Genomic DNA, 11,963 nt, shown 5'->3' on the forward strand with positions numbered 1-11,963 from the left:
GCCATGACATTTTATCTAATCTGTCCCAAATGCTCACTGGATTACTGTGTGTGTGTGAGAGTGTGTTTATGTGCGCATGCTTGAAAACCTGGAGGTTTTTGTAAGTGAACATGTGTTATGACTGTACCTTATAAGCAGGATACTGTACATCCCTTATCCCTGACCCTCTGCTGTGACAATCAACACATCTGTACAGTGGTGGTATTTGGTTTAGAGAGAGATCAGGACTGTGTGTGTGTCTGTGTCTGTGTGTGTAGCTCAGAGATCAGAAAACAACCCAAATCTGTTTGAACTATTGTTTCATTTTGTCGGGAGGTCACAGACAGACATGCAGCTCATTGAGGTTTACTTGTTTATCAGGTACATAATGTCTGTGAAATGAGTGGGCCTCTATTTCTGAGGCTGAAAAGAAAAGATCCTTCCCAAATTCAACAAGCACAGGACTGGGGGAAAAAAACAATATCCTTTATTCTTTTTTTTTTTTTTTTTTAGTTCCTTGCTGCTGCAAACAACTGTAGCATCTCTTTGATGGTTTACTCTGTGTCCCTTTCTCTCTGATTGCTTGCTGCTCCGAGTTCAGGAGCAGCCGGTTTCAAATCATCCCTTAAGCTTGCAGGTCATCAGAGATTGCAACTTTTATGGCCTTGTGTTATTTAAAGGAGCACTCCAGTGACTTTTAATATTTTATAGGCAGACTCACAAGAAACGGATGAACGGAAAGAACAGTCAAAATCGAAGCAGCAGGAGCCAACGTACCCTGACTCTTATGACTGATGTCCATAGCATCTGGCTGCTTTGTGTTGTGGCTCCATCACAGCTGCTGGAGACAATCCGCAGCCATTCAACCCAGTGGTTCCCAGTGTGCTCCATGACCAGAGCGTTCTTCTCTCACGTGAATATCTGCTAGTTTATGTCAATAATACGACCTTGCCTGAGGTTTTCTGTGTCATGCCGTTAACACAGGAAAAGCTGGAGCAGGTTGATGAAACACCTTAGAAGAAACGACCACAATATGAACTAATACGTTGAAGGTCTTAAAAAAAAAAAAAAAAAAAAATTTGGACACAGAGTCTGTCTGCAAGACCAGGGACACAAGATGGAGGATGGAGGTCAGAGGTGATATTGTCCTTTATAGTGCAAATTCCAAACCAATTTGTAATTAATCAAATTATGTAGGCCCAAAGTAATATGTTCACCAGAGTGAACCCTTTGGTGCCCCTCGGGGATCTGCGGCCTCTGGAAAGTTGCCCACTTTGCCTGGTTGGTAGTTTTACACTGGTTGTCAGTGAGAGAAGGAGAAGGGCGAGGGAAGGAGGTCGACACCTGTGCATGAGTGGGTCTGCTTCTGCTCTCTGCGATCACCATCACTGTGTTTTAATGCAGATTCATTCACAATACAGTTCTCCTTTACATATTTCTGCTGCTCAATGACACTGTGCTGACCAGCGCTCAGTTATTTGTCTGCAAATTATTTTAATGTCATGACATACTTAGACAACATAAACATATGTGTCAATGGCAACAGCTGTTGCTCTTAAATGAGCAGCTGTATTTGTGCTCATTGAGTAACATCTTGGATTGGACCTCTGCTGCTCACTTCTAAACTCCACACACTCAGTCTGTGAAGCAGGCTCCTACTTAAAAAGTTTGAGGTCTCGAACCCAAGCAGAGATTATCCTGCTTTCTCAAACTAAGCTCCTCCTGGAGCAACGGAGAACATTATACAGCTGTTTTCATGGGCTCAACGCTGCTGCTGAGCCAGAAGTGATGTGTAAAGTCAGTGGACTGCTCCTTTAAAGACCCACTTGAACCACTTCACTGTCATGAATCATCAGGTCCTTTAGTTTAACTTTAGATTTACCTGTTACACAAGACTGACTGACTGGTATGTCACAGAAGTATGACATGAATGATGACCATGTGAACATACGGTGTGTGTCATGATCCAGTTTAGGGAAGTGTAGGTTGTCTTCCTCTAAAACAATACAAGTGTACAAAGTCTATAGTAATGAATACTCGACTGAATGTATGAATTAATGTCAGTCCAGGGTAAGTTTCCATTAATGGAAACAAAGCAGTTGAAATCTTAAGGTCACATCTGATGGAGAGATATTTGGCATGAGTGGAAGTTGATCAGCTTTTTTTTTTTTTTTTTTTAATTTACTATTATTTTTCAAATGAAATTCAAGTTTCAAAAACCTCCAGCAGAACTGAAGTTGCAGGAGGGGAAATATCTCCTGGTGTGATGATGCCTCTGGAGGACTGAAGTGAAGTGAATCACTCGCCATGTGAAGCACAGAAAGAGGAACCGGCCTCATTTGGTAACAGTGTCGCAACTCACGGGTTTTAAAGCCACTCACAGCCGCGGCGCTGCAGAGGGACCGAGGACAGAGCGGGTCTCCGGGGCTCGGCGTGTCCCAGGCGGCGCTGACAGCTCTGAAAAGCGGCTGTTGCCACAATAAATTGTTCCAATCAAACTAAACCGGTTCAGCTGACCAGCTTGGCCTAATCCATTACATTGCGTTGATAATATGATTTGTAATTGGGGAGATTTTTTTTTTTTGGAGATGCTCAGACCAGAGCTGCGCTGAGTATTTGCTCAACAGCATCATCGTGTAACTCACTGCATCATGTATTTGTAAATATGACAACAGCAGATCTATAACTGTGAATAAAAGAAGTTTTATGACAGGAGTCAAATCGGTCATGGAGCAGCCTCTGTCCGCCGGTCGGTCTCTGTCAGTCTACAGGCGGCTGTGTTACGCAGCGGGACATTTCCTCAACGACCTGTGCGCATCCATGTGGTTCACCTACCTGCTGGTCTACTTCCACTCCGTGCTCGGCTTCCAGAGCACCGCTGCAGGTGTGCTGCTCCTGATTGGTCAGGTAGCGGACGGGGTCTGCACGCCTCTGGTCGGGTATGAATCCGACAGAACCGCGGGCGCGCTGGGCTACGGCAAGAGAAAAACCTGGCATCTCTTGGGTAAGTGAGCCAGAAAAATAACGCAGATGCGTCAGTGCCTGTGTTTATAAGAAGTATATAAAATATTAAATAGTGATGGACGAATGTGGTAATATCAGTGATATCACAATCTAACAAAACAAAAGATAAAAGTCCTGAATTTCAAATTTGCCCAAAGTTAAAGCGCAGTACAGTATCTCCAGCAAAATATACAGTAAAAGTTATTATGTGCAACCTATTATTGGATTATTAAAGCTGATGCATTAACATGCAAGCAGCGATTCATGTAGTTGGTCCAAGTGGAGCAGATTTGAACAGATCTACTGAAGCTGGGTTTAATCTGTAACTCTGCACCATATTTAAGATGCTGAGTACAGTGACTCTCAAATAAATACAGCAGAGATAAAATTAGTTTTCTTTCATCTGGAATATATAGATGTATAAAGTTGCATAAAAGTGGAAATACGCAGGTAAAATACTTCAAAATTGTACTGTCAAAGTGCTTAGTTACTTTACACTACTGATGTTAAAGGAACAAAACAGGAATATGATGGTAAATGTCTCTACAGGAATGTTTTAGTGGCTTGATAGGTGAGTATAAAGTGCTTTAAAACAGTATTTAGATCCTCTATTCAAGTAAATCTAGTAATACAACACAATAGGAGTTTAAGTCCTGCACTCACAATTTCACTCAAAAAAAGCACATTACAGGAAAATTAAAGAATCAAAAGCAAAAATACTTCTGCAAAATGATCTTGGTCACAGTGTTTGTGCAACAAGATAAAAAGTGTGTGTATTGCAATAATGCATGACAGTTGACAAGTTGATTATATGTCCGTAAAGTGAAAGTAACTATAGTTGTTCGTGAAGTAAAAAAGTACAATATTTCCCTCTGAACTGAACTTTCAACAATAGTCTAGAGAGATTTAAGTGACTTTTCTCTCACATGTCCTTGTCTATTTTCCAGGAACCGTTTGTGTTCTGGTGTCTTTCCCCTTCATTTTCAACCCCTGCCTGGCCTGTACTGACACCACCCCTCAGTGGGCTAAGATCCTTTACTTCTCCCCCTTCATCATCGTCTTCCAGTTCGGCTGGGCCGCCACTCAGATCTCACACCTCTCTCTCATCCCAGAGCTGGTGTCCAGTGAGGGCGCCAAGGTGGAGCTCACAGCGTACAGGTGAGGTGACGCCGCCATGGATACACTGGATCGAAATACCTCAACTCATTTAATCGTGTTTTGAAGTGTAAACTACTGAGTGAGTGATGGAGTTGACTCAGCACTGGTCGGCCGAGTGCCACGTGACCAGTAGCCATTGCTTTTGCTGCTAGATTTAGAAAGTCTTTTCAAAAAGCACCTAGAGACTTTTTGGACAAACCTCACTTAGAGCATCACCAGCAAGGGTTGATCTGAGGGTATAAACAGAGAGCGACACACACACACACACACACACACACACACACAGTTAGGAGAGAAGCCAAGGCTTCAGACAAGGTCCTTTTAACGTCATGCTTGCACAAGAAGCGACGCTCTGCTTCTCCAGGACCACATACAACATAAAAAGCTCTATTTTATGAAAATATAAATGAGAAAAGCTTTATCGGGAATTCATCTGCATTAAAATGCTGTATTTGATCACAGGGAGCGGGAGAGAAGCAAACAGATAAAGGACTGAGGCTTCAATCCCATCTTTAAAAACGTATCAGGGCTTCCTCCTCTTCACTCTCCAAACGAAAGCAGGATACTGCTCAGCCGGCTGCAACATCAGCAATCAGCAATTATTATGTCAATGATGTCAAATTCCAGCTTAAAACACCACAGAGAAAATAACATTTTGAAGAAAAGGGAAGTAAATACAATAACTGCTGTGTTTTTTCATCATATTATCCAGAACAGCTCAGATGTGGAGGCGAGACAATAGTGAATAAAGAAACACAAAAAGCCCTTTGTCTGCTGTGATTTTTGTTTTTAACCATTATAAAAACCAAGGCCCTGTATTAAATCTTTCTGAAAACATCACTCCTCGTGCAGGTATGCGTTCACTGTGGCGGCCAACATCATGGTCTACACCGTGGCCTGGCTGCTCTTTCACTTCCAGGCTCAGCACAACGTGAACCCGTCCATCACAGGGAACCTGGGCCAGGAGGACATCCCTCTGTTCAGGGTAAGAGGACAGGTGCTAGAGAGATGAAATCACTTTGGCTAAATCACCGTCTTCACCAGAGCACTCTCTCACTGTCTGTCCGTAGATGCTGGCCCTCATTGTGCTGGGTATGGGGGCATTATTCTCCCTGATATTCCATGTTGGTACCAAAGAGGCTGGACCAGCCTCAGAGACGGAGAGTGAGCTGAACTCACCGTCCCTGTCACAGGAGCCTCTGTTTCGTCCTGTTCTTCAGTGGAAGCAGTGGTTGAAGGAGCCCTCCTTCTATCAGGTGACTCCTAAATCTTTGCTGGGCAACTTTCTGCTTAGTCGGAAAGTTCCTCTTCCTCTTTCTCACTGGGAAATCTGTAGAGGCATTGTTGGCATTGTTACCAAGTCCATAACCACACATTGCCGGGGTTGTTTAAAACATGCCAGTGAACACAAAGCCTGCACTATTGTTTGTGAAAATCATGTTATTATTATGATTTAATGCGGTGTAGATCCAAATCGATGTGCGCTTAAACTGCTTTATGCCTAGTGCATAATAATAATGTCACATTTACAAAAAGGGAAAATTGATGTGAAGTTCATTTACTTTTTGAGCCCTGACCAACATTTGTGTAGCATCATATGAAGGACAGACGGCTTGGTTGCATTTTTTAATAAAATCTTCAATCAACACTGTGCAAGGCTGGTTCGTAATAAGCTGCTATTACAACCCACGGTCACCTTTTACTGTTCAGTGGCCTCTAGTGGTCGCGTGAGACAGCATCAAGTCTTTTCAGCAAAATCCCTAAAAAGTTTATAATCCTCAGTGTCAGGCACTGAAAGAAGACTGAGGGTTTACGGTCATGCTGGCAGCTCTGTGAGGCTGTACTTAGGCACAATGCTGCTTTGGTCTGCGTCCAACTGACAACAGTCCAAAGAGTTGAATTATATACAGAATAATGTGTCTGTCTTGTTCTTGTGGAGCGAAAACCTTCAAAAAAGTAAAATGAAATAGAAATAAAAAATTAGAAATAGATAAATTAAAAAAAAAAAAACAACCTCTTGAATAGTATTTTAAATTGTGTCCCCTCCTCTTGCTTTTGAACCAGGTGGCTTTCCTGTATATGTGCACCAGACTAATAGTCAACTTGTCTCAGACCTACATCTCAGTCTACCTCACCTACTCACTGATGTTACCAAAGGTGAGGCCACACCGTATTCACGGCACTGTGCAAACATACTTTTGTCACTCGTGAAATCGCCTCTCTTGGTGAAATGCTTCGATGGAAATACTGACTCGCTGCTTCTCCCCTCAGAACTTCATCGCCATCATACCCCTGGTGATTTATGTCAGCAGCTTTCTGTGGTCTTTGGTCATGAAACCAGTCAGCAAGCGCTTAGGCATCAGTGTGAGTCTCTCAGTTTTCATCTCCAGCATCTTTCTGATAAATGTTTCTCTAGTTTATGGAAGTGACATCAATGGATTAAAGCAGTGAGTGTATCCAGAAGCAGACTGACCATCTGGAGTCAGCCAGCCAACCTGCACGCCCAGAATCAGAAACAACCTGCTGTCTTAACTTTTTAAAGTGGATGTTGGAAATAGTAAATTTACAGATTGAACATTATTAATTTCTTTATTTTCATCTATTTCTGTGTATTTCTTTTGACAGATTTTACATATAATCTATATAATAATTTGTTTGACTGTTGAAGTGCTGCATACACATTTGTGCCAGACGAAGGCAGATGTGAGGATAGTGCCTGTATGAGAAATTGTGAGGTTAAATTTCTTGCAAGGGATGATAATGATTCCACCTTCAACTTGTGTACACCCTTCATTTTTAAGCGAAGCAGTAATGTAGCCTGTTGACTCAAATGGATACATCCGTTTTTTTATAAACTCTCTTTATATCATATGATCATATTTGTATGATTTGTATATCTATCACACGATTGATAATTTAGTTCTTTGAAAGAAAAGTTCTAAATGAGCTGAAATGTATTTGCTGGTTGTCAGATTACCTATTTGCTGGGCCTGCTGCTGGTGCTCGGCTTTGCCACGTGGGTGTTTGCGGACAAGACGCTGGGATCTGAGAGGATCTACGGGGTGGCAGTGCTGCTGGGAACCGGTTCGGCTACAATCCTGGTCATGTCTCTGTCCATGACCGCCACACTCATCGGAGAGCAGACGGTAGGTGGAGAGGAACTAACCTGCAACAGCTGACACCTTTGTAGTTGTTGCAGGGAGGAATTTAAAGGATAAGATCTGCCGTATTCAAACTCTTACTTGTTATTCTGATAAAAGAAATACCGACAGTGAACAGATCCTATCAACAGTATTGTCTGTGTATTAAAGCCGTTGTACAGTATCTCATTCCTCTGTGCCACTGAGCTCTTCTTGTCCAGTTCTATTAAAAACATGTAAATGAGCCACACTCACACTGACGAACACGGGCACTGTAATTTATTTTGAATCCATCCCACGTACACCGTGCCACTGCACTCACCAAATGTGCGTTAATCAGTGGCTGTAAATAGTCTCCAACAAATGCACCATTCACTCCTGTTTGTTCCAGCTGTTTTGGGAGACTTTTTAAAAAATTAAACTACTTATTTGTGACCTGTTTTTAAAGATTAATGTCTTTAAATGGGCTTTAGGACTTAGAGTTGCACACAGGGTAAACTATAATAACTAGTGAGTGTGAGAGGGACAGAGTGAGATATTGTTGGGTTTTGGGTTTTCATGGGATTGGTTGACAATAAAATAAATACTGAAGTAAGCCAGCTTTATCCTTTAAATTTGTAAACAATAAAAGTTCATAACCAGCCCACTCTGCGGTCGAGTTTCATGACTCAGCTGACATTTACAACAGTCTGCCGGAAACTACTTTTTGAAAAAAAAATTAAAAGTTGCTGTTTTTTAGGGAACCAATACCAGAATCAAATGCCAAAGTGCAGGAGAAAATTCAGATGCTGATTCTTGTCTTCACTAAATGTAATTTTCACTTTCTGGTTACTCTTGAAACCAAATGAGGTCATTTTCACCTGAAGGTCTACAGCATGATAACTGTATTAATACATGTTGTGACAGTAAGATTCAAAACCACCAAACATATCAAACCAGGGATTTTGTTCCCGTGCCACTGGATAAAAACTCCAGGAAAACTGTCAGCTGTAAAATAAAAGAGTGGCATTTTACTGCTGTCACATCTCTCCTCATGTCAGTCTTTCCTCACTCACGCTGTCTGAGAAGACATGAATGAAATACTGGATGAAAGCAGACAGAGGGTCGATTGTGCATTTCATTCACAGAAAAAAATGCTGTGAAGAATCTTGTAGTATAGATTTCACTCCTTTGTGCTTTGCTGCAGTGACTGTAACAATCTTTGATCTCTGTCTTGTTTGGCAGCAAAGTGGAGCCTTTGTTTACGGATCAATGAGCCTCACAGACAAGGTGGCTAATGGTGTGGGGGTCATCATCATCCAGAGCATCCGACCATGCAGGTGAGTCTCTCTTCTTCTAACAGACCCTCCCACAAAATCAAACTATCACAAAAGACACAGGCATTTCCCCACAGGGACAGGACCAAGGTTTTTCCATTTCATAAGAACGCAAAGGAATCACCAACAATGTACCCTCACCGAGCATTTTATTAGGAGCTCCTGTACACCTGCTTTTTGTGTAATGGTGTGGGGAATGTTTTCTTCCCTCACCTCAGGCCCCTTAATACCAGTTAATCATGGTTTGAATGCCACGGCCTATTTGAGTATTGCTGTTGACCATGTGTATCTCTATGTGACCACAAGTCACCATCTTCTAATAGCTGCTTCCAATCATGCACCAGGTCACAAAGCAAAAGTCATCTCAAATTGGTGAACATGAAAATTAGCTCACTGAACTTCTCCAGTTAATCCAGTAGAAACCCCTTGGGAATGTGGTTAAACAGGAGGTTGGCAGCGTGCCTGTACAACTGACAAATCTGCAGAAATGATGTGATGCAACACGGACCACTCTCAAAGAAATGTTGCAAACTTTGTGTGAAATCCATGCAACGAAGAACTGAGGGTGTTTGAGGGCAAAGAGAGGCCCTACTCAGTATTAGTATGGTGGTTCTAATAAAGGGCTCAGTTCCATAAAGCAGTTCCCTTAATATGAAGCAGATGCTTATTGTGACCCGTTGTCGCAGGTTTATAAGTTGTGAGTAGTTCAGTCAAAGAGAGATTTTCTTCATTTGAATATTTTTTAGAGGCCTGAAAAGGGGAAACTGTCCAAGATATGCAAGATTTATCTTATTCCTCTGAGCCACAAACTTTTTTAGTTGTCAGGACATATTAAAACACAGAAAAGAGCCACATTGTTGCACTAGGTGACAGGTTCCTTTATTACAATGAACATGGGCATTGTAGTTTATTTTTAATTCTAGCCTTTCAGTGATATTTGCAAAAAAACTACAGCATCCAGCTGTTTTAAGTGACTGAACCTTTAAAAAAAAAAAGAAATCTATATACATCTGTTTTTAAAGATTGATGTCTCCAGTAGAAACAAACAGGTGTGAGAATGAGAGCCAGTGAACGGGTAGGGAAGTTGAAAACTTGCTGAGTTTGGTCTTTCCATGCGATTTGTTGATAGTAAGAAACATGTAGAGTAACACCAGCCTTATACTTTCACTTCTGGCTGTGTTTATGTCTTTCCCTTCGCCTCATGGTAGTGAATGCACATTTCAACACATTAACAGGTGCGTAAGCTTAAAGGCTGAATCGATCCAATCGATCATCTATGATTTATTGAACACAGGTACGAAGTTCTGACTTTATATCTTCAGGTAATCTTCAGCATTTTGTCAGTGACCAAGAAATCATACAGACTTCGCCTAATTCAATTCAGTTGCATCAGCATCCAGGCCACACGTCAATGATTTACAATATTTACAACATTAAACTGAGAGTTATCAACTCCACATCCACCACTGAAATACAATCAGATTCCCTGAAAGAAAGACTATCTGAATATAACAATATAGCAAATAAATATAACTGTTACAATAGACTGCATCTTGTTTCAGCGGCAGGAACAGAGATCTAGTCTTTTCCTGCTGAAACAAGATGTAGCCAACTCTCTACTCTAACATCACTGGATGTGGGAATTCTCTTACCTCAAGGTGTGAAAAGATTAATCCAGCTTTGCTGCGCACAGCTGACCTCTCTCCTCTCAAACACAGTCACTCCACTCCGCTACTTTTCTGCCTCACTTTAACAATTTTTCCATTTTTCTTTTCTTTTCTCTCCAACAGCACAGAGTCGTGCTGCCCGGACTGTGTTTGGTTTTATCGTGACGTCATGGCGACAGTTACTGGAGGTGTTGCCGTGGCTGCAGCACTTTGCCTCTTCACAGTTCTCGTCTGGCCGATCAGGATACGGAGATATTAGGTTTCAAAATTTACACCACACTCATTAGTCATTATTGTCTCTAACATGCACACACACACACACAGACACACATAGAGGAAACAGCCATTCGTACCATACCAGGGATTTAATAACTCATCACATGATTTTAGAGGCAGCTGTCCACCTTCGATTTTCATTGACAGCATCTGTATATTTTGGCGTTTTTATGCTTAAACGTAGTATCAAAATGTAGCTGGATGCCAAGTCCAGCTGCTGTACAAGGCAAATGGTGCTGAGGATAAAGCCATGACACCATCTAGTGTATGTAAATGTAACTACACTGTTTTACTGTGGGGGGGCTTATAGGGCTTTAAAGCTGAGAAAGACAGTATAATAAGAGCTCCACATCAAACGTTTCAAATTCCTGTTGATGCACAAATAATTGGGGATTTTACATTTACTCCTTTGGCAGACACAAAATCTTACTAACAGCTGTTCTCACAAATGCAGTTTGTGATTAGAAAAAGGTCTTTGAATGGAACTAAACGTCATGAAGAGTTTAGACTTTGAAATATTTACAAACACGTGGACTAAAAACTACTCGTGAGAATATTTCATGAAGATATTCAAAGTTTGAAGTTGATATTGCATTAAATGATTATAACATTTGTTTTCTACTGTGAATGAAGCCAAGTGTTTTAGTTGACCTGGCAGCCGTTGTGGAGCTCTTCCAAAGAAGTGAACTGGGTGAACCTAGCTTCAGAGGAAAACTGCCAAGCAGATAAACTGCAGAGATTTACAAAGGATAAGTTTTGTTAATTCCTCTATAATTCATCCTTTTAGAAATTAAAATATGTTAATAATATTCACACAGTCTTCATCTTTATTATTGGGCTTTATTCAGGTATGTTTGTAGTCTTTCTCAGTCTCCTGAAAGCCTGCATGTTTTTTGTCAGTGTTATAATGGCTCAGTGAACTTCCTGTATATCAGAATTTGGCCTTAAGAGCCAGCTGATCATTCTTTATACTCAAGGTGCAATGAGAAGAGAGTTTGAGGAACCTCATCATTAACTTTTACACTTCTTGTCTTGGAAATTAAAAAAAAAAAAAAAAATCCAACAGATTTTGTGAGTCCTGTTTTTTCTTGAACATGCGTTGGTTCACTGCAGTTTGTATTTCACGCTTAAATTTTAATTTGTCACCTTCTCTGTGTTAGGAACCGCAAATAATCTGGTGCTAGGTTCCTCAGTTTTAGTGTCTCATTTTTTGCATATGAAGTCATGCTTCGTTTATGCAGCCTCTGTGTTTCATTTTTTACAAAGAAAGCAGGTTTATTTTTGAAAAACTCCCTTCCTTGAGCAGCTAGTGAGGAAATCAGAGGCAGCTGAGTTTCTTTGTCTCACCGGGCAGAGTGTACACCCTTATGGAGGAATGCAATTGAATTCATACACTGAAGTTCACAAACTAATGGCAATGTGAC

General features: G+C 41.2%; 1 protein-coding gene across 1 annotated transcript; it reads left to right on the plus strand.

Annotated features, from left to right (window-relative positions):
- The first annotated feature begins 121 nt into the window (after positions 1 to 121).
- Positions 122 to 11,644, plus strand: mfsd12b (major facilitator superfamily domain containing 12b). The gene is made up of 9 exons (XM_071486270.1): positions 122 to 2,983; positions 3,930 to 4,140; positions 4,993 to 5,125; positions 5,211 to 5,396; positions 6,205 to 6,297; positions 6,412 to 6,504; positions 7,113 to 7,286; positions 8,505 to 8,599; positions 10,387 to 11,644. Exons 1-9 carry the CDS (start codon positions 2,686 to 2,688, stop codon positions 10,520 to 10,522), a joined length of 1,419 nt encoding a protein of 472 aa, XP_071342371.1. The 5' UTR covers positions 122 to 2,685; the 3' UTR covers positions 10,523 to 11,644.
- Positions 11,645 to 11,963: the final 319 nt, after the last annotated feature.

The sequence above is a fragment of the Trachinotus anak genome, unplaced genomic scaffold (assembly GCF_046630095.1).
Source record: "Trachinotus anak isolate AG129_WGS33_773 ecotype Australia unplaced genomic scaffold, CSIRO_AGI_Tana_v1 ptg000010l, whole genome shotgun sequence".
NCBI classification, from domain to species: Eukaryota; Metazoa; Chordata; class Actinopteri; order Carangiformes; family Carangidae; genus Trachinotus; species Trachinotus anak.